Source organism: Anopheles moucheti, chromosome 2 (genome assembly GCF_943734755.1).
Source record: "Anopheles moucheti chromosome 2, idAnoMoucSN_F20_07, whole genome shotgun sequence".
In the NCBI taxonomy this organism is placed as follows: Eukaryota; Metazoa; Arthropoda; class Insecta; order Diptera; family Culicidae; genus Anopheles; species Anopheles moucheti.
This window is the reverse complement of record NC_069140.1, coordinates 78,388,813-78,409,709: the sequence shown is the minus strand read 5'-3', so window position 1 is coordinate 78,409,709 and position 20,897 is coordinate 78,388,813. Positions and strand designations below refer to the sequence as shown.

The 20,897-nt window shown below is 42.7% G+C and overlaps 2 protein-coding genes across 3 annotated transcripts in view; one reads left to right on the top strand and one right to left on the bottom strand.

Moving 5' to 3' along the window:
* The window catches only part of LOC128308652 (cytochrome b5 reductase 4), a 54,620-nt gene that overhangs the window by 32,320 nt on the left and 1,403 nt on the right, over positions 1–20,897 (bottom strand). The window contains exon 2 of one of the 2 annotated variants that reach the window (XM_053045513.1): positions 13,210–13,350. In XM_053045513.1, the coding sequence (XP_052901473.1) occupies positions 13,210–13,342 (133 nt within the window). In that variant the 5' untranslated portion in view covers positions 13,343–13,350. Of the gene's footprint in view, positions 1–8,741; positions 9,500–13,209; positions 13,351–20,897 lie in introns of those variants that run through there. The other variant, XM_053045512.1, reaches the window with a different exon arrangement.
* Positions 14,367–20,844, top strand: LOC128308679 (fatty-acid amide hydrolase 2). The gene is made up of 6 exons (XM_053045514.1): positions 14,367–14,472; positions 18,382–18,733; positions 18,808–19,027; positions 19,111–19,243; positions 19,309–19,568; positions 19,797–20,844. The coding sequence occupies exons 2-6, from the start codon at positions 18,419–18,421 to the stop codon at positions 20,582–20,584; spliced, it is 1,716 nt and encodes a 571-aa protein (XP_052901474.1). The 5' UTR covers positions 14,367–14,472; positions 18,382–18,418; the 3' UTR covers positions 20,585–20,844.

Sequence of the window (20,897 nt, the reverse complement as noted above, 5' to 3'; positions counted from 1 at the left end):
ATGTGAGTTCGCCCATCATAGGTGCCGATTTTCTGAAGCATTATGATCTCCTCGTCGACCTCCGCAGAAGCAAGCTCATCGACAACACGACACGTTTAGAAATCGACAACATTAACGCAGTGAACGAACCTGCAATTACAACTTTTGACGTAAACTCACCGTTTTCTGCAATCCTTAACGAATACAAGGACATCACTGTTTTAAACATGAAGCACAAGCCTACCAAGACGAACACCGTCCACCAAATCATTACCAACGGGCCACCCGTATTTTGTCGACCTCGCCGATTGCCTATCGATAAGCTCAAAGAAGCGAAAGCTGAGTTCCAATTTTTGATGGAACAGGGAATTTGCAAACCTTCTAAAAGTAACTGGGCCAGCCCGTTACATCTAGTAAAGAAGTCAAATGGGAAGTGGCGACCTTGCGGAGACTATCGGAACCTAAATGCCATCACCGTTCCTGACCGATACCCTGTACCGCACATCCAAGATTTCTCAAACATTCTACACGGAAAAACAATATTCTCGTGCATAGACTTGCAAAGAGCTTACCATCAGATTCCTGTATCACCAGAAGATGTCCCAAAGACGGCCATAACCACGCCATTCGGACTCTTCGAATTCAATTACATGACATTCGGTTTGAGAAATGCAGGACAAACTCTTCAAAGGCATTTGCACGCCATCCTAGGCGACCTTGATTACGTATTTCCATATGTAGACGACCTATGCATAGCTTCTGAAAACATTGAGCTACATAAACAGCACCTCCGTGAAGTTTTCAAACGATTGAAGGAAAACAGTCTCGTCATCAACGCTGCAAAATGCCAAATTGGTCAAAAATCGGTTGATTTTCTAGGACACCAAGTCACAGCAGACGGAATACAACCGAAACCAAACAAGGTGCAAGCCATTCTAGATATGCCTAGACCAATAAATGCCAAGCAGATGAAGAGATTTTTGGGTGCCATCAATTTCTATCGTCGTTTCATCCCGCGCGCAGCAGAAAATCAGCGCATCCTTCAAGCTATGATCTCGGGCAACATAAAAAATGATATTACAGTCCTAGAGTGGAACGACACTACCAACGAAGCATTTCAAAGCTGCAAACAAGGTTTAGCTAATGCTACTATGCTTGCGCATCCTTCACCTGAGGGAACACTCTCCCTCGATGTGGATGCTTCAAACACATGTATTGGTGCCGTTCTTCACCAGATCACCATAAAAGGACCACAGCCACTCGCATTTTTTTCCCGCAAGCTGAATGAAAGCCAACAAAAACTGAGTACATACGATAGAGAACTCATTGCAACGTATGAAGCAGTTAAGCACTTCAAAGATACTTTACAAGCACGAGAATTCTGTATATACACAGACCACAAGCCTCTTACCACAGCTTTCCAACAGCGTCCAGAAAAAGCAACTCCAACACAGCAACGCAGACTTAGCTACATTAGCGAATTCACCACCGATATTCGACATGTAGCGGGCGAGGCGAATAAAGTGGCCGACATGCTTAGTCGTATCAACACCATCACCGATATCGAAACGATCGACTACAACCGCATGGCTGAGTTACAGAAATCTGATTCCGATCTTAAAGATTTTTTAAAAAATCCACCTACGAACACCTCGGTCCTTCTTAAACGCCTGAAATCACCGTTGGCAAATACGCCTATCTACTGCGACGTCTCCACAGAAGCCATCCGTCCTTTCGTGCCAAACGAGTTCAGAAAACAAATCATCGGAAAATTGCATAGCGCTTCACACCCGGGCATCCGCGCAACTACTCGTCTAGTTTCCGACCGTTTCATCTGGCCTTCTCTTCGTCGCGATTGCAAATCAGTCGTCACTAATTGCATACCATGCCAAAAGTCAAAAATACAACGCCACAACAGAATGCCGATATCGCAAATCAAAACACCTGATAGTCGATTTGCACACATACACATAGATATCATAGGACCATTACCACCAGCGGATGGTAACGCATATTGCCTTACGATCATCGATAAGTTTACCAGATGGCCTGAGGTTTATCCCTTACCGAACATGACTGCACACACCGTGGCACGCGCATTCATCAACGGCTGGATAGCGCGCTTTGGTGTACCAACGAACATTACCACCGATTGTGGCAGACAGTTCGAGTCAGAGCTGTTTCGCGCACTTACAAGCGTGCTTGGCATAACACACTTACGCACAACTCCGTACCATCCACAAGCCAATGGACAAATCGAGCGCGTACATCGTCAGCTTAAAGCAGCAATAATGTGCCACCAGAACTCCAAGTGGACAGAAGTTTTGCCTTTCGTCCTCTTAGGTATGCGGTCTTCTTTGAAAGAAGACGTCCAGGCCACAGCTGCTGAACTCATTTACGGCGTACCACTCCGACTACCTGGTGAATTCTTCGTGCAGACCGAAGATGGAAAAGCTACACCAGAATTCGCAACCCAGCTGAAACGAATGATGTCAACAGTGATACCGAAACCAACCAGCAACCACAACACTCGTGAATCTCTATTCACGCAAAAGGAACTGCATTCATGTACGCACGTTTTCGTTAGAGTTGGAGCCATCAAGCCACCTCTCACGCAACCGTATGATGGGCCATACCGAGTGGTCGGTCGGAAGAAAAAAGTTTTCATCGTAGAAGTTAAAGGCAAGAACATCCCAATTTCGGTCGATCGTCTTAAAGCAGCATTTACCCAAGAAGACACTACCACAAATCACACACTCGAATCAACCGTTACCGATCCTCCATATAAAACGCGATCAGGACGTAGAGTTATAATTCCTAATCGGTATTAAAATCTAAGGGGGAAGTACTGTGGCGAAGACGTGTAAACTCCTCTTCATACGTCTTACGCACACACACATCGTACGCACGGACCGCGCGTGTTACAACAGCACTAACAGTTGTAAGCACTAACTACCACTAACGATTAATCGTAACGTAATAAAATAAGTCAGTATGCAAGTGACCATTCAGCGAACAACAGCTATCCTTCGACTCTGATATTCCAATACCGAAAATAGACAAAATAGTACCCCATAATTTTATAGCATTAATCCACAAAGACTGTCACTCTCTCTTCTTGGTGTAACGACCTAGTAGGTCATGCCTGCCATTTATGGCTTACTAGACTTATTTTATCACGTAACCGGTAAGAACAGCCCGCTACAATCTCGAGCGCTGTATGTAAATGTAAATGCGCGCATTACAATGTGTCAATTTATTCGAATAAAACAATTCCAACCAATCAGTGTCTGCGTATCCCATTATTGACTACGTAGCGCGACGCTCGCAATAAATAATCCACTCATCTATAATTTATGTTTAAATGATGTTCATAATACATTCATTCCAATCCTTACATGGAGCCGGCATGAATTTTGCGAGAGCCGTAATTTAATCAATCGTAATTCGATTCCATCCCCGAATGAAATAACCGATTTCGAATTAAGTTTTCCACAACGATAAGCTAAAAGCATCCCACTCAATACACATTTTCAGTACCCTTTATTTGGTGGGCGTATAGTAAACGATAAGCCGAAAGGCAGTTCTGGTCCAAAAATAAAAATCACTCTCTCCACAACCATTTCCCACATTATGGAGGACATTGCTTCTCGCCCAGGGCTCACCTTGTTTCATACAACATCCTGTTGCAAGCTGCTGTCAAACCAAACCCATAAAAAATAACACGTTTTTCCAACGCTTCATGGTTAATGTGTCATTCTTGTGTAACATTTCACTCTATCTTCTTTCTTGTTTTTTGTTTTTTTGCTGCTCGCAGTGCATAAATTTCACAGCATATCGTCATGCCCCGGTGTAAAATGGATTTGCCTGTTAATGCCACTGTCCGATGGTAAAATCGATAAGCGGACGAACCCACTGTTTTTCTGGTTGGGGGACGGGAAGGACAGAATGAGCACAAGCGAGTGGATTTTCGCCCTGACGTAAGACGATCAACGTAACCGGCAGATTTATGATAATGGTATGCGGTTACCGGGCAGGAGAGCAATTACAATTTTAGCCGCTTTCGGGCGCTACCAAATGACCCCTATTTGAAGTTAATCCTCCCTTTGGACGTGGAAAGACGAGTCTCGTGTTTCGTATTTTTCTCCGGTGAAGAAAGGCACCAGAAGCGATGGGACACGCAACAGCACGAAAGGCTTATTTTCTCTCACGTCTTGCGCCTGTGAAAATGATAAGATGGTAAAGCTTCTCGGCTGCCAGCAGGTACTGGTTGGTGTGGGTGTAATATTGTGATAGGTTAGGATCATTCTTTCGCCTCTGACCGGCATGCGAACCGAAGTTGCGTAATGCTCGCAACGCAAATAATACAGACGTTGCTGCGTCACGGGCGGGCGCACACAAATTATGTTTTAATTATTAATTGGATGGTTTAATCGTATCCATTAAATACTGTATTCTATTTTGGGTCACCATCAACCCGGTACTGGCTGCTTCGTAGTACTGTCCTACATTTGGGAATCATGAAATAAAGGATGTTTTTTCAATAATGTGTAATTTCATACATCAAAAGACATAAAACAAAGCATTATACATTCATTTCATTATTGAATAGAAATTAATTTATAAGCGGAAGACCAATATGACGAGAACACGACTCTAATGCAATAACTGGACTGCAATGAGACTGAAAAATCAACCACCAAAATTGGTGTCGATATTTTGCTGAGTACGGAAATAATACAAATTTATCTTTATTGCTGATAATTTAATGAATAAGTAACTGAATCGGCCATTATGTCTACACTGTTCGATGTGGCCTGCTATAAACAACTTTCCATCACCAGGTCTCCGCGCTTTTCCAAAGCTTTTCCTGCAATAGCAATTTACAGGCAGTCCCCGAGATGCGCGGTTCTTCCTATACGCGGATTACGAGATACAGACAGTCCCCGAGATACGCGGATTCAGAGATATGCGGTTTTTGAAAATTTGACAGATGAGCTAGTTTGTAGCGCAAAATCTAAGCAAAAAGTTGGAAAATTGGTCAAAAGTAACATTCTTTGTCATACAAATGTGTGTTTTATTTTATTTTAATGTAATTTTTCAAAAAGCCGCCTGCTTCGCTGAATAAATTAAGTGCAGTGAAGAAAATCGACTCTGTGACTTTGAAGTATAAACGAAATTGGACCAGGATTTGACTTACGCGGATTTTTACACTATTATAGCGGATAGTTATAATCCTCGTATCTCAAATTTCTGCTTCTGTCAGATTCGGGTGTAACTTATACTTCGTTTATACTTCGTAAGTTATAAAGTTGACTTCTTTCCTTCCTCGTAATCTACGTAGCATTTTAGACGAATTGTGATAAAAATTACATTTACAAAAATTAAAACAAATGTGTTCGACTGACTTAGAAGGCATTTTAAAACACCCAATTTTAAGCTTCGATTTCCGTAATCGCGTATAAAAGAGTGCCAAGTGAGACAGCCTGTATTTGAAGCTTTCGTGTCCTAAGTCATACAACGATGCATTTCTAAAATGTTAATCAGCGCAAATCTAAAATGATATCAACCAATCTATGAGATTACTCAAAGCTCAATCTGTTGAGTGTGTTAAACAATCTAAAAAAAATGTTATAAATTATTTCCATACAAAATCCAGTTTTGCGAAACCGTTGCCGACTATTTTTATTATCTAGCCCAATCGTGAAATCCGCGTAAACGGCACACGCAACACGCACAGAATTATGCATACGATGCGCTACATACATTCGCTCAACGTTCCCCGTAAAAGAACAATGTTGCATTAATATTCAAAGCATAAGCGAGCGCTGGGAGCGGCTTACCATTTGGGCCGTCCCACGACACGCCACACCTGATGTCTGATAGCCCGCGAGCTGACGAAAGCTACACGTGCGTGGAAAGTCATATGGAAAACGTTCGAAGATCACAAAATAGCAATATCCGGCATTGCTGCGGGGGGAGGGAAATGGTTTTGATAAGAATCAGAAGAAATCATAAAACATGACGCACAGACGAGATGGTGACGTCGTAATGGAGATAAGCTTCTTACGGCTTCGCGTGTGGAAGGAAATAAATTATCCCAACCACTGGAAGCCAAAATAATTTTAAATGTATATTATGTGTATATGGTACAAAATTTGCATAGATAATGTTTTCTGTTGAGCATGAATAGTGGCAGAATAATAAACACCACCGAGCTTGGTTGGTGAAAGTTTACTGATGACCCATCATGAAGAAGATCCGAGCAAAGCCTCCGGTCTCTTCATTGAAAAGCTATCTTAATTTGTGGTTTCAATAAGGCACACACAGTCCTATGATTAATCACAAAGGTTCCACAATTGGGACAATATTGCTCAGAAACAAGCTCCACACACACGCACACGTGGAGTTTCAATGCGAACGGCCAATGTGCACAGAGGTGGTGGTGTCGGAAAGCAATTTTGCAGGTGTTCCAGGAACATAACATACTCCGTTTGTACAACCGATAGAAAGGGCAACAACGCCGATGAAGACACACACAAGTTCTCGTTTCGTTGGAATTGTGCCCTGAACCGAGCACGAGTTCAAATTTCCTCCTCGAAGGCAAACGGCTTAGTTTATCTTACACCTCTCACCTACGAAGGTTGACTTTTGTCTCGAGCGGAATATTTGTTTTTGTGCAGCACCTATTATACGATATAGCACGCAAGAAAAGTTACGGCAAATATTATCTTTTCATTAACTTTGTTTAGCTATATACAGTGGGGTATCGTTTTGCGGTCGTTTTTATTGGATGCATGCACTGAATCAGCCTAACATTGATCGGTACTAATGTACGGTATAGTAAGAAGGGGGATAAAAAACCTTAGAACCATCATTTAGAGATAAACATTGATAAAACTTACTCTAAACACAACATAAAAAACTACTTTTCGGACCACTAGCAACGTGCAGTCTTTCCTGACAGTCAGCGCGAAGCAAATAATTTGCCCCATATAGGAAACTTTATAATTTTCTCTTTCACCATCTCTTTCAACCAAGTCCCACATGCAGGGCAAAATAATCAATACATGGAGCGTACTTCGGTAACATCGGCGGCTCGGTACTTCCCAGCACTAGCACTACTATCATATCAGGAGGAATGCTGCAAACATGTGTAAGCAGAGCGTTCTTGTTAATCATACGGTACGCTCTGCTTCACTTCTCTGCCACCGGTAGTGTGTGCAAAAGTTTCATCGCTTCCATATTAGTTAGTCATCTGGAGCTAACGCACACCAAAACCCATTACGGTGGATGGGAATAGTTTGACATTACAGATACACATGCCACCCCGATGGTATCGATGGTAGAGGGTACATTAACCACACTGGCGAACGCTGCACAAGTTCATTTTACGAGCACACGATTAAAGAAGCGTGAAGCGTGGGCTTCATCATACCGACACGACCCAAAGTGTTGAAGAACGTAAGTGCACGTGCGACGGTGACGCGTTCGCCACTGAAACACTCGCGCCACTGGGTGTTGGTGTGCCACTGGTGTTGATGTTTGGTTAGGTCAATGTTAAAAGCAGTGAAGGTTTAAGTTATTCATCACGTTTCCGGCCGAAAGGTTAACGAATGTTTTCGTTACGAAAGCTTTCGAGGGTGGGTGTGAAGTGTGCTTTGGAAGGTGATGATAGTGGAGCGGCAGAAAAACATTTCGAAAGCAAAGATGAAGAAGGTGACTTTAAGGAGGAGGATTTTGCTACGAATAAGTAATATAATTTCAGTAAAAGGTAAAATAATTGGCACATACCTAGAGTAAATGAAGTATAAAAACACCCCAAAAAAAATATTTTAAAATTATTCACATTAGGGTATTAATGCCAAAACAAAGATTATTATGGAATACGTAAAATTATTAGAATATTTCAATAATAGAACGAGGAATGAAAGAAGTCTACTTTATAACTCTCGAGTATAAACGATTTTATTTCTGGATTCGCCATAAGCGGATCACTCACGGTTTATAGCAGCCCACTATAATAGTTCGTAATTTCGGTAACTACAGGCAGTATCCGAGATACGCGGTTTTGGAAAATTTGACAGATGAGCTAGTTTATAGCACAAAATCTAAGCAAAAAGGTGAAAATTGGTCGAAAATTCTTTTTTTTTGTCACATAAAACATTTCTTTCTAACTTATTTCAATGCAATCTTTCTAAACAACGCCTAATTCGGTGAAAAAATTAAGTCCAGAGAAGGAAGTCGACTCTGTGACTTTGAAGTATAAACGAAATTGCATTCGACTTACGCGGAAATTCGAGTTAAGGGGAATTTTCCCGGGTTATAGCGGTCTGCTATAATAGCGTATCAATTTTTATAGCACGATGTCATAAATTTCCAATTTGACACTTTTAATCACAGAACCACGTGGTTGATGGAGACGCCTGGTAGTTCAACATATAAATTGTGATTGATTAAGGAAACTCGCATTTCTTGTTCAACAAAGTCGAATTAACTGGGTTAAAATGATTTACCTTGTGCAAAGGTAGAAAAATAGATGCAGGCAATAAATATAGGCGGTCCAAACGTTGAAGTGATACTGATGGAAAGTGCAAAAAAAAATCCTCCCAACACTTCAAAAGCAGTCAATCAAACCCATCAATCACCCATCGAGGATGGAATTTCAAAACAAAAACCCGCTTCACGTCCATGCACCCGTTGGCCTTTTTTATTTCAACGGATCCCACTCTACCACATCCAACCAAATCGAATTCACCTACCTTCATCAGCACATTCGACAACAGCGTCCTCGGCGGTGTCATTCGCGCTCGAATGGGTTTCCTTCGCGTTCGGTGTGCCTTCCCGCTGGCCGCTAATTCGCTCACCAGTCGCCAATTTTGTGACACTTTTAATTTTCCTTCCCCAGCCGCCGATGGTGCGGCCACCATTAGCACGTTTCCCGCTCGTTGACCGTTCGCCGCCGCTTTCGCTTTCCCCGGCCGGCGCCATTTCGGCCCCATCTTCATCCGCTGTCCCGCTCGCACGGATTGCATTTTTGCCCTTGCGTTTAAATGTCTTCAGCCAGCCGCACAAATTCATCGTTCACCTGTTCGCCGCCGTAGGTTGTTCGCCCCGCGGTGGGCGAAGGTGGAAGGATAGCAATTTTCACCACAACCACCTCCCGGGGCTCATGCGGGGTGACGAAGTGTCAGCGATATGCGTGTTCTTCACCCATCGATGCTGACACGGTGGCTTGGTACGATGATGGCTAACGATAGAGCAGCCGGTGGGTTCAATCAATTTTCAAACGACGGAAGGTTCAACTACGCTACACATTTCCGGCTCGCGATACGGACGATGTGCGGTGGCTGCATGGTAAGAATCCGCTTCTATTCCTGCCCAGAACGGTTGCCCAGCGACATTTATCGGTTTCGATGGGCAAGAAGCAGCGTTTGCTTACCGTTTGCCACCGAAGCTGCGCACTTAATCGCTTGCGAGAAACCCAACAGGCACTGTATGAGACTCTTGTTGTGCTTTAACATTGGCTGCTATTAGTTACCAGTCATCCATAATGCATATTAATGTGAATAGTGGGAAGATTATGAATAAACCGTCTGTTCACTAGAACAAAAAACGAATAACGTTCGACATGTACTATATACAACATAAAATTCCATCTACGAACAAACAAACAATTCTGTACAACATGTCCATTAAGGATGATTAACATCTTCGTCGCCATTTGCGCTCGTCGATAATAAATTTAAATTCTAATCAAAGCTAACGATCGACCGGAATTGATATTTACGTTTTTACTGCCTCGAAGCGAACAGACACACGGAAACGAGATTTCATGCTTTGTGCAATTCAATTTCAACCCAATCAATCATCCGGCGGCTGAGATTTGAATTCCCAGTCGGTTCCCATCCGGCTACATCCATTTTCGCCCATTTCGTGCCGTGAGCGGGCAAACCCTTTTCTACTCCCAGCAGAGTTGGGACGTGATTTTGCTCAAGCTTCCACCCTAAACCCGACGAGCACGAATGCATTTCTGGTCACCAGCACCACCTTGGTGCTTGAGCTGAAGAGTCAACCCGATGTTCCCGAGGACATGTTTGATGGGATTCGCCGGAATTTATGAAGCACATGGTACGGCCATTGCGGTTTTGCCAATGTTGACACATTTACGTTGCTGGTTCGGTCGATGTAGGTGCTGACCGGAACCAGCTGGGACCCGGGCATTGTTGACTGACGCGAATTCGATTAAACATTTTCCAACCGTTTGAGGCGATATGGACCGTTTCGGTTGCATTGGACACAGTAAAAAAGGGGATCAACCATGGGGAAGGTAATGTATACATGTTACATAATAAACGTAATTAAATTACAAACAGGGGGTTTTCGATAATAAGCAAGCGGTTTAAATAAATTATATTTAAACAAAATTTTATCCTCAAATAATTGCAAAACATAAGAAAATGATAGTAATAATAAGAACATTTGACGAAATGTTACAACATTTTACGTTCCTCAAGATAAACAGTACAGGCAGTCCCCGAGATAGGCGATTTTTTGGAATTCTGACAGTTGAGTTATAATAATAGCACAAAATGTAGGCAAAAAAGCCTTCCATCCTTGTTATAAAATATTTGTTTATAACTGTTGTTAATGTTAGACCTAAAAAAGTCGAATGAAATGTTGGATAAATAAATCTGAAGAGTAGAAAGTAGACTCTGTAACATTGAAATATAAACAATATTGCACCAGGATTTACAATATGCGGCTTTTGGCATTTTAAAGCTCAGTTAGTTTATCGCATAAAATTTATAAACATAATTTATATACAAATTATATAATATTCCAATTTCATGTAGTATTTTATTTTACTTTGCGCTGGTGTTTTCTAATATTCTTCTGAAAAGCTTAATAAAATACCCCCAAGATACGTGGTTCCTTTTTTATTATGATTCTGAGATATGCAGTTTTTAGAAATTTGACTGCTGAATTAGTTATAGCTGAATTAGTTATATATTATCGAAAATACTGTACTTTGTGATATGTTTTATGGTCATGCTTATTTTGCATTTATTGAAATGAATTCTTTCAAAAAGTCGCCAGGTTGTATAAATTAAGAGCAGAGAAGGTAGTAATCTATGTAACTTTGAAATATTAACGATTTTACTCCCGGATTCGACTAACGTGGAAATCGAGATTCGAGATACGTTTGTGACAACAATAACCGAAAATGACAAACAACGAATAGTAGTACAAGATGACATATTTTAATACTAATAAATGTTTATATCATTGATATGTTTAAAACTATGTTTATTAGAAAACTGAGAACACAACAGATAGTCCTCGAGCTATACTATTACAAAGGACCCCAATAATCCGCGAGAGATCCGGGTATCTCGAATATCCGCGTTATGTTGGATCCGCGAGCAATACTCCATGTAACATTTTAAAGTCGAATTTCTTCGTTGCACGTTATTTATTCATCATTTCAGGAGACTTTTTGGAAGAAAACATTGACTAAACTTAAAACAATTCTTTATGATGCCAGCCTCTATCTTTGTTTTATTTTTCAACTTTTAAGCTTTAATTTTGTGCCATAAGTGACCAACTCATTTCAACTCCAATTCAACAAATCGCGAATCTCGGAGACTGTCCGTATTATTTCTTCCGTGTTAACTTTTCTAATGTTTACATTAACTCCCCACAAAATCATCCAAAAACCGCTCTAAGACACCTCATATAGCAGAACTCCAATCGAATAGCGGACAGACACCTAAACGCCGGATGTTTGTACTTCGTCTAAAGTGCACTAGCTACCGTTTCCCGCGCTCCGGTTCAACAACCGGAAAAATACGTGGAAATTCAATTATCCCAACACTTGCAACCGCTTGATATTGCGGCAGATATTCATCTGCCAGCAACAGCTCGCGTACAACCCCGATGGAATTGTGTACCAACGGTAAATGGGAAAGTTAACATTGAACACTAACCCGTTTTTTTCCCTCTTGTTCTACACTGGGTTTTTCCATTTTCTCCGTGTCAAAGAGCAAAGATGCGATAAAACACCTAACGAAATAAAAAAAAACGCGTCCGAAAGCGAATGTTTGCCTCGTGCCGGGTTTTTCGGTGGTTTAGAAGTAAACAACGCATTCACTCACACACAACAGTCTACAACCGTCGTTTCCGCAGGGAAAGGCACAATACGAAAAAAAGCCAAACAAACACTACACACTTCCCGAGCGGATAGAGATTTACACAACACGCATTGGGCTTATGGGGTTGTTTTACTTGCTGTTACAACAGCTCTTCGTACCAGCGACAGTGTACAGTAATGGGGTTCTACTGCTGGGAGCTTCCGACACCACGATTGACACCATTGTACTGCACACGCAATATTCGATCGAACCGATTTTTCACGACTCGCACACCACTAGCGGTCCCCGAGCGCATCATGTCGACCGTCCGTCGTAAGAAAAACTGAATTGTGGTCGAAAATTTTCCTCCCGAGCACCCTATCGAAGCGCGAGAGAGTCACACACACGTTGGGACGCGACAAAAGCGTCTTTTTGGTTCAATTCCATGAGAAGCTTTTCTAGGTATGAGCATTGTGAGCGCGAGAGAAAGAGTGAGAGTTGTGCCGGTGGATGGTTCCGTGGAAAAGCGTTCTCATGCTGGGGTTTTCCGTGTATATAATTTCCCGCTCACTTTACATGAACCACGTTTGAAGGTTTTATCAATGAAAAGCTTCCCGTGCGTCATGACGTGGAATGGGAGGATGGGATGGTTTCGATTTTCACTGCCTGTCTGTTGAAATATTCATTTGCACACCGCAGCACACGCCTGGTGCCCCGGAACGGGCGGAAGTCAGAATGCAACAAAAGCATCATCAAGCGCAGGGGTGGATTTTTGCTTTTTGTTTTATTTGCTCCTCTCGGAGCGGTAGGAGTCAGATGACAAAGATCAAAGAGATGTTTGTGTGTGACGAGCTTTTGTGTGTGTTTATTTTTTTTTGTGTACCAAGAAAACATACTTCAAATTTAAACCTGTTTGATGCATGCAAGACAAATTGTTTAACCAGACAAAAATATCGTAATTACTGCGGTCAAGGATCATTCCACATTCGAACGTGACGAAGAGAACATGACATCAGCATTCGTAACATATGCTTTAATGTCCGTTCATCCGTGTTGAATGTGAGCGGAGTTATTTTAATCACTTTCCCGTTCCTACCTGTAGCTGAAGTAGACGATTGCTTGGGAACAAGCATCGATTGACTAACTGGAGACCGCATTGGGGATGTTGTTACATGTTTGACTTCATTAGTCAAGTTGGGAAGCTGCAGTTTATTTTCAGAATTTTCCATTGTTTATGCTGCAAATAAATTAATAAACATATTACATATATTAATGATTATCATAATTAGACAACTGTTAGTTAATAAATTAAGACTGTAATAACAAGAACAACATCTTTAGAAAAATACATGTTAACATTAAATATTTTACATCAAATGATACAATTTTCAGCTAAAAACGTATAAAAATCTAATATTCATTAACAATAGAATTTATGTATTTTACAACAACAGTAGAAGGTTCCCTTTCGTACTGCACTGTACGCATGGTGATGAGTGTTTTTTTCTGTAAAACGGTTTAATAACGTGTATAACTACCTTTGTTGGAAAAAAAACATGTATTTTTCGTTTATTTAAAATAGTTTAGATCAACTAATAATAATCCAAAAATCACAATTGAAGAAAGATGCAGAAAAGCACCTCAAAAATGTTCAAAATTTACATGGTTGATAATTACGTCACTAACAGCGATAAAATTACAATACTTACTGGTTTACATAAAATACTGATTTTCTTTTGAAAAATACATATAAGAAGAAAATCAGTTTCATGAAAAGTCTTTCGAATGATCTTCAACACGTGTACGAGCTCACTGTGTTGTTGTTTTGATATGTCAAATTCCGTGCCCGATGTGCAGGGTTCGTCATACGCATGTGAAAATTTTGAACAGCAAAGTTAATTACGTTAAATACATACAATATACGTAACGTAACGTTTAGATTAATAAAGAATCAATCTTATCAACAACCGAATATAAAAGGTACATTTACTCAAGGTCTATTTAATATGAAAGTCTTCATTAATAAAAGGGTTTTTGAAGCTTTTGGAAAAAAACAAATAAATTAGTTGACATTAAGTTATTTTGCACGTACACAATCAGGTGCAAAACGTTGCAAACGATTAGTATAAAATCATATAAACAGCGCATAATTAAATGGCCATCAATTATATCAAAAGTAAGCAGCCCAACCCTGCAATTGCGTTCTCGCGGGTTGATGTCATCTGCGAGCAATGTACACATGTCATTTGACAAGCGCCGTTCTCATCGCAAACAAAAGGCACTTGGCGCGACGGAACGTAGCCAAAGTTAAATCGGTTCCAGGCGGCGAGATAGCGCAAAACAATAGGCCACAGTGAAGGTTAGTGGATGGTTCTGGTGTCTGTCGTGTTCGAATGAGGGAAAAAAGCCTTTGCAACAGTGTGGTGAAACGTTACAGCAACCGCTCTAATCAGATCAACCTTCGTATAGTTAACATCATCATACTTCATCGAACTATTTATAAATAGTTTTGTTGTGTTGTTTTCGGATAGCGTAGCCGCCACGCACAAGTGTGTGAGTTTTAAATCGTAAACAGTCGATTAATACATCGAGTTTGATAAAAGAGTGAAGAAAAAATTAATTCCAACAATGGGGAAAATCAAGTGTTATCGATTACCCACATGCACTTGAACGTGTTGTGTTGTGGAAGAGCAGATTTCATAACCCATTCGGTGTAGGGTCGTTGCTATAGTCCAGCTGGTTTGCCTCAACATTATGTCGTGCACACACCGTCTCACACCGTCTGTTGCTTAGTCATTATCCACCCGATGTCGTCACTGCTGCTTGTCAGTCACAAAAACCGTCGCCAGTAATTTGCCCCGGTAACGTGGCGAGTAAAGCGCCAAACGATGGACAACACATTTGTGCAAAAACCGGTTAACAGCAACACAACACATTTGTCCGATACGACGGTGTGAGTGTGGAGGGAAATTGGCGGATGCGGTCACAGCGACGGAACACGACGCTTGACTTGCCTGGGAAGAACGGCACAACCGCGCTGATATAACGGTCAGGGCAACTTGTTGCTTCTGCCGCAAACACATAATCCAATCGCACAAGTGGCCCTCCCCACATGTCTAGATATTGTTGCGCAGCGTTAAAACCAACGGAGAAGAAGCTACCGGAAAGGCGGATCCGAATGCGATTGATGACCTTGAGGTACAAAAACCTTGAACCGGACTTGATAATTTATGCGGTTGCTTCGATGATAGTGGTCGTCGCGACGGTGCTGGGAATGTATTTATGATGAAGCATAGACTCCCACAGCATGCTGCGCTGGGTTAAGTTTTGCTTACAGACAAAAGAATGCAATGTTTAAGCAGTGTGTGCGTAGATTCTACAACTAGATCACATACTGATAACAATCTACTTTCCGATAAAAGCTCAACCATGACGTCCGAGAACCGTGATAATACGCGCTGTTAGATTACAGAATGTAATTCTTTGTAGTATAATACGACCCAGTTCGAATACATCATGAATGAAGAACAGAGAACCTTCCTCCCGTTCGACCCTGTGCGACGGATTAGAGCAACAGGAAGTAGGAAGTCACGACGCCCTCCTAGCAACACACGCACTCGACTTCGTGCGGCGAGTTTGCTCTCGTTAATCGAATTGAATCGAAGAAGCGATCAAATAATCGATCTAGATCGAACCGGTCACATTTTCATTGCATGATTTATGCATACATCATTTGCCTGATCGAAGTAGGCAACACAGCACACAACCACAACGGGTGTGTCCCAGTGTCCGTTTCGAATGGTTTCAATTCTATGGTTCCGCCACGCTAACCGGACAGGGCGCATAATATTGTTCCACTTTTCTCTTCTTTTTCAGCAGTAATCGATAGAGAAACAGCCCGTAAAATGTGGGCGAGAGCGTATTAGTGCTGATATAGATAACCATGCACATGGAGAATATGGGCGCCAACGAGAATAACACCCCATACGGTTGGAGGCGACTTGCGACTGCAAAGGCATTGCTATCTACTATCTGAAAACCGCGTGTGCCCCCTTTCATTACCCTCTGTGTGTTCGTCGTATGCTCGACTAATAACCGCAGCAGATGGGAACTTATTGATAGTGCCGTTCAACACTGTTAGCATGTCGCGCTTATTAAAGAGTGTGTGTCCTGAGTTCTTGGGGAGCAGCTTCTGAACTTCTGGAATAATTGTACGCTTTTATTCAAGTAATTAATTACACGATCATAACGATTCTTTCCGATTGAACTTCAACGATAAGTGTCTTCAATTCTGCTGCCGCCAAGTACAGCATTACTTGATGTATTAACACGTTTTTCAACGAATGAGAATTGAATGAGAATTCAAACGGTGCGCACAGATAAAGGTGAGACACCGTTACGCAATCGGAGAAGGTTTATCGTACCGGGGTTTTATATCTGATGTTTGTTACTGGTTATCATCTACATAAAAACCCATTTCTTCGACGATGTTACAAAGGGAAATCTACTACGGTGACATCATCGGTGTGGTGAAATGAGTGTGGCATACATTCCGGCAAAAAAAACCACATTAATGAATGTTGTCGCCCTGTTGGAAAGCGAAAGTAAAGAATGTCACGATCGACATCGATCGCAAACAACAAAATTCCCCAGGCAAACTGTCGCAAAGCGCACATTCCGTCCAGCAAAACCCCCAAAAAACTGTATATCAAATAACCTGTCAGCATACCAGCACCTTGCATCGTCCTCGTCGCTTGCCTTCCATGATCGGTGAAATGCACCAACGTTGCCGGTATAAAGTTGTAACATGAGAAACACTTTCCTTGTGACAGACACCGTCAGTTCGCTTTTTAATACGCGCGAGCGTGTGCTGTGAGAGGAAGACACAACACAACCACACCACATATACTGGCTGTGTGTAACATGGCGTGCACAGGCACGGGTTAGTTCGAGTCGAGTTCGAGCTGATGTTTGTTTTGTTCCAACCGTCATCCAACCGCACGGGCCTTTGCCTTGGGCCGGACGGTATCGGTTTTGTGCCAGTTTTCCAGCACCACAAGTTTACTCTCCGGTGGAAGCAACAAGCGTGATGCTTAATTGTGTCGTTGCAATCGGTTGCTGCTATTATTAGCAGTTGACGAACGACGAACGATGCCGTTGTAAGAGGCATTGGTTTATAGTAAGTCGTTCGTTCGCTGCAGCTCTGTGGATGACCATCCACTACCCCCAAGATTAGCTGAGCGTTAGTGGAGAATAATACTTGTGCTTGTTTTGTTTACGCGCAAAAGTAATTCAATATCTTCCATGTTTTAAAAAACATCGTAGTTCGAGCGTGTAGATTGCCTTTCTTGGCTTTGCGATTGTCCCAGCTATGTAAACGATCACAAACCAGTCACTGAGAAAACATTAGGCGTATGAATGAGTTCGTGCAGTTTTTTTTATGTTGGGAATAGAAGGATGGGTATTATTAGTTTGAAATGTTTTCCGTCTAGAGTCACTTCATTTTACCGCCCTTCTGTCAATATTGAGATCCTATTGTACAGGTTGACTATTAATGAGTTGATCGCATTCTTGATTTGTGATCAGTTGAACAGTTAAGTTGCCGAACAGCATTGACAAATAATTTTAACGTAACCATTTGTGATTAGTGGTCACGTAAAAGTTCTTGCTAATTCGATAAAACTTCACTGTATTCCTTTGGATAGGGTTAGACAGCTCACAATACACTATCGTTATCATTGATCCCACCAAACACACAGCATAAAAATTTGCCATCTTCTCGTTATGAGTATAGAATGTCGGATTGAATTCTTGTAATGGTACCCCTCTTCATCACCAATCGATACAATCGATTGCAATTTCATTATCTTTTCTTGATTTCAGTATATTTATAGTACCCATTTACCTATCCTTCGTATAAATCCCAATATATTCCAGCAAGGCTATATTACTGGTTTAGTTATTCGAAGTATTGTTGGGTGCTCGTCTGAGTCGTTGGAGGTCTTGACTCTAATTCTTCATTTTCAATTAGGTGTGACTTCCCAAAGCGCTATTCATTTTGTAAACCTAAGTTTACTCTTTAAACCATGCAAACTGCATGTAAAATTCAGCTGAAGCACATTTTTGCGAAATAACAGATAGTCTCTTAAGAAGAAGTCCTAACCCTAGTAGCGCCACGAACTTATTCGTACTCCTAATATATATTCCATTATATCAGCATGGATCTTGCAGCTAATGTTTTCGTCTCCCTTGTATCATTTTCCTACAGAAACTTTTTTGTGAAAGAACGTGCCATCCGTCTACATATGAGAGTGGAGGCCGAAAAGTTAAAGCACAAAGCAAAACATTTTCTTCGCACATTAGGCGCATGCGGAGCCGACGCAACGCGGAGTCACTCCCGAAGGATGGATGCACAGACGAAACAGAACCTGCAGGAGCGGCGTAAGGCCCGTTCGCTGGTCAAATCCGTCATCAATGTCGTGCACAAGTTTCTCATCCTGCTGGTACGGTGGCTGTCGCGTACGATCTATGGCGAGCACGGTAAACGGATGCCACCGATCACTAACCTCATACTGATGGAATCGGCCACCTCGCTCGCGACAAAGATTCGCACACGCAAGGTAATTGGGGAAGCACAAGTGGAAAGTTAATCGAAAACTGTAACCTCTCTGTGTCTGTTTTTGTTTTCTTCCAGCTCACGAGCGTGGAGGTAACGCAAGCCTTCGTTAACCGATGCAAGGAAGTGAACCCGCTGCTGAACTGTGTGGTTGACCAGCGGTTCGAGGAAGCGCTGAAAGATGCGGAACAGGCGGACAAACTAATCGCCTCCGGTACGATGACCGTCGAGCAGCTGGAGCGCGAAAAACCATTCCTCGGTGTGCCGATATCGACGAAGGACTGCATACGGGTGCAGGGTAAGTGGTTTAACAACGCACGCATATTTAGGTCAGCGGCTAATGAACCTTTTGTGGGTTTGGCTTTCATTGCGCCCGTACAGGTCTGCTGCACACGTCCGGCATATGGAATCGGCGAAACATACGCGGCGACAAGGATGCACGCGCGATGGAGCTGATGCGACGCGCCGGTGCCATACCCTTTGCCCTGACGAACGTTTCCGAGTGCTGCATGTGGTGAGTGTTGTATCCAACAACACGGGTTTATTTCGAGTTTGTTCATTAACGCATCATTCTTGTAGGTGGGAAAGTGTGAACACCATTCATGGCCGTTCGAGAAACCCTTACGATGCCAATCGTATCGTCGGTGGATCGAGCGGTGGCGAAGGATGCATTCAGGCTGCGGCTGGTTCCCCCTTCGGGTTGGGTTCGGACATCGGTGGATCGATCCGGATGCCGGCCTTCTTCAACGGTGTCTTCGGACATAAACCATCGAAATTCGTTGTGTCAAACGAGGGCCAGTACCCGGTGGCGTTGTCGGAGGAACAAAACTCATTCCTAGGTATGATAAGATTAAGCTGCTCACCAGTGGTGTTTGAACTGCTAATTAGGTAAAGCCCAAAGGTCGTTTACAGCCTTCTTGAAGTGCAATGTAGAGCGTCTACATTCGACACTTGAAGTAAGCGACTAATGGGTGACTTAAGCAGATAAGCAAACCAAGCGGTGAAATGACCGCACTGCAATGACCTTGCAATATTAAGAACGGCTTGTTTGTTGTCCGTCCCTACAGGTATCGGACCCATGTGTCGGTATGCCACCGACCTGAAGCCGATGCTGCGAATCATTTCCGACGAGAATGTGGGCAAACTTCGGCTGGATGAACCGGTTGATCTGAAGCAGGTGAAATTCTTCTATCAAATTAACGATGGCGGCGCACATCTGGTGTCGCCCGTCGATCTTGACATTCGCGATGCAATGGAGAAGGTGATGGCACATTTCCGGGCCACAGTCAAGGCGGAAGTGAAGAAGGTGTACCTGGACAAGATGCGGAAATCCGCACCGATGTGGCTGGCGAACATGAAAACTCCGTCCAAGGTTGGATTTGACTCGCAGCTCGCCAATCTGGAGGGTACGATTAATCCCTGGCTAGAGCTGGCCAAGTGGCCGTTGCGCATGTCGAACCACACGCTGATCGGCATACTGACCGCGCTCTCGGAACGGAGCGGTGTAAAGTATGGTTCGGAAGAGTACCACCATTACGTGCAGCAGAAGCAAGAGCTGGTGAACGAGTTCCGCGATATGCTCGGTGAGAATGGTGTCTTTATCTACCCAACGCATCCGACGGTGGCACCGTACCATAATGAGCCAGTGATACGGGCGCTCAACTTTAGCTACACCGCCATCATCAACGTGCTGGGACTGCCGGCAACGGCCGTACCGTTGGGTTTGGGCCGCGAAGGTCTACCGGTTGGATTGCAGGTAGTGGCGGGCGTCAATCAGGATCGTCTGTGCCTTGCGGTGGCCTGCGAACTGGAACGTGCCTTTGGTGGATGGGTTGCACCGGAGGTGAAAGCCTAGACAACTTGACTCGGGTGGGGCGAATCAGCAGACTGGTTTTTTTAACGCAATAACGCACGGCACGGGCGAGCAAAACACGGCATGCCGGGTATACACACAGTTTTTGGTAAGGGCGCGAACAAACACGTTGGTTGTTCCAATTAAAACGAACAAGGAGATATAGATGTATTTTGGTCGTGTTAACGTTTTTCGATTGAATTCTACTGAAAGATGTTTTATATACTGAAAGATGATGGCAAATAAATTCTACAACGGAAATATTGAAACATTTGTCTTTTGGGTTCCCTTACTATAAACAAATGCGTATTATTTT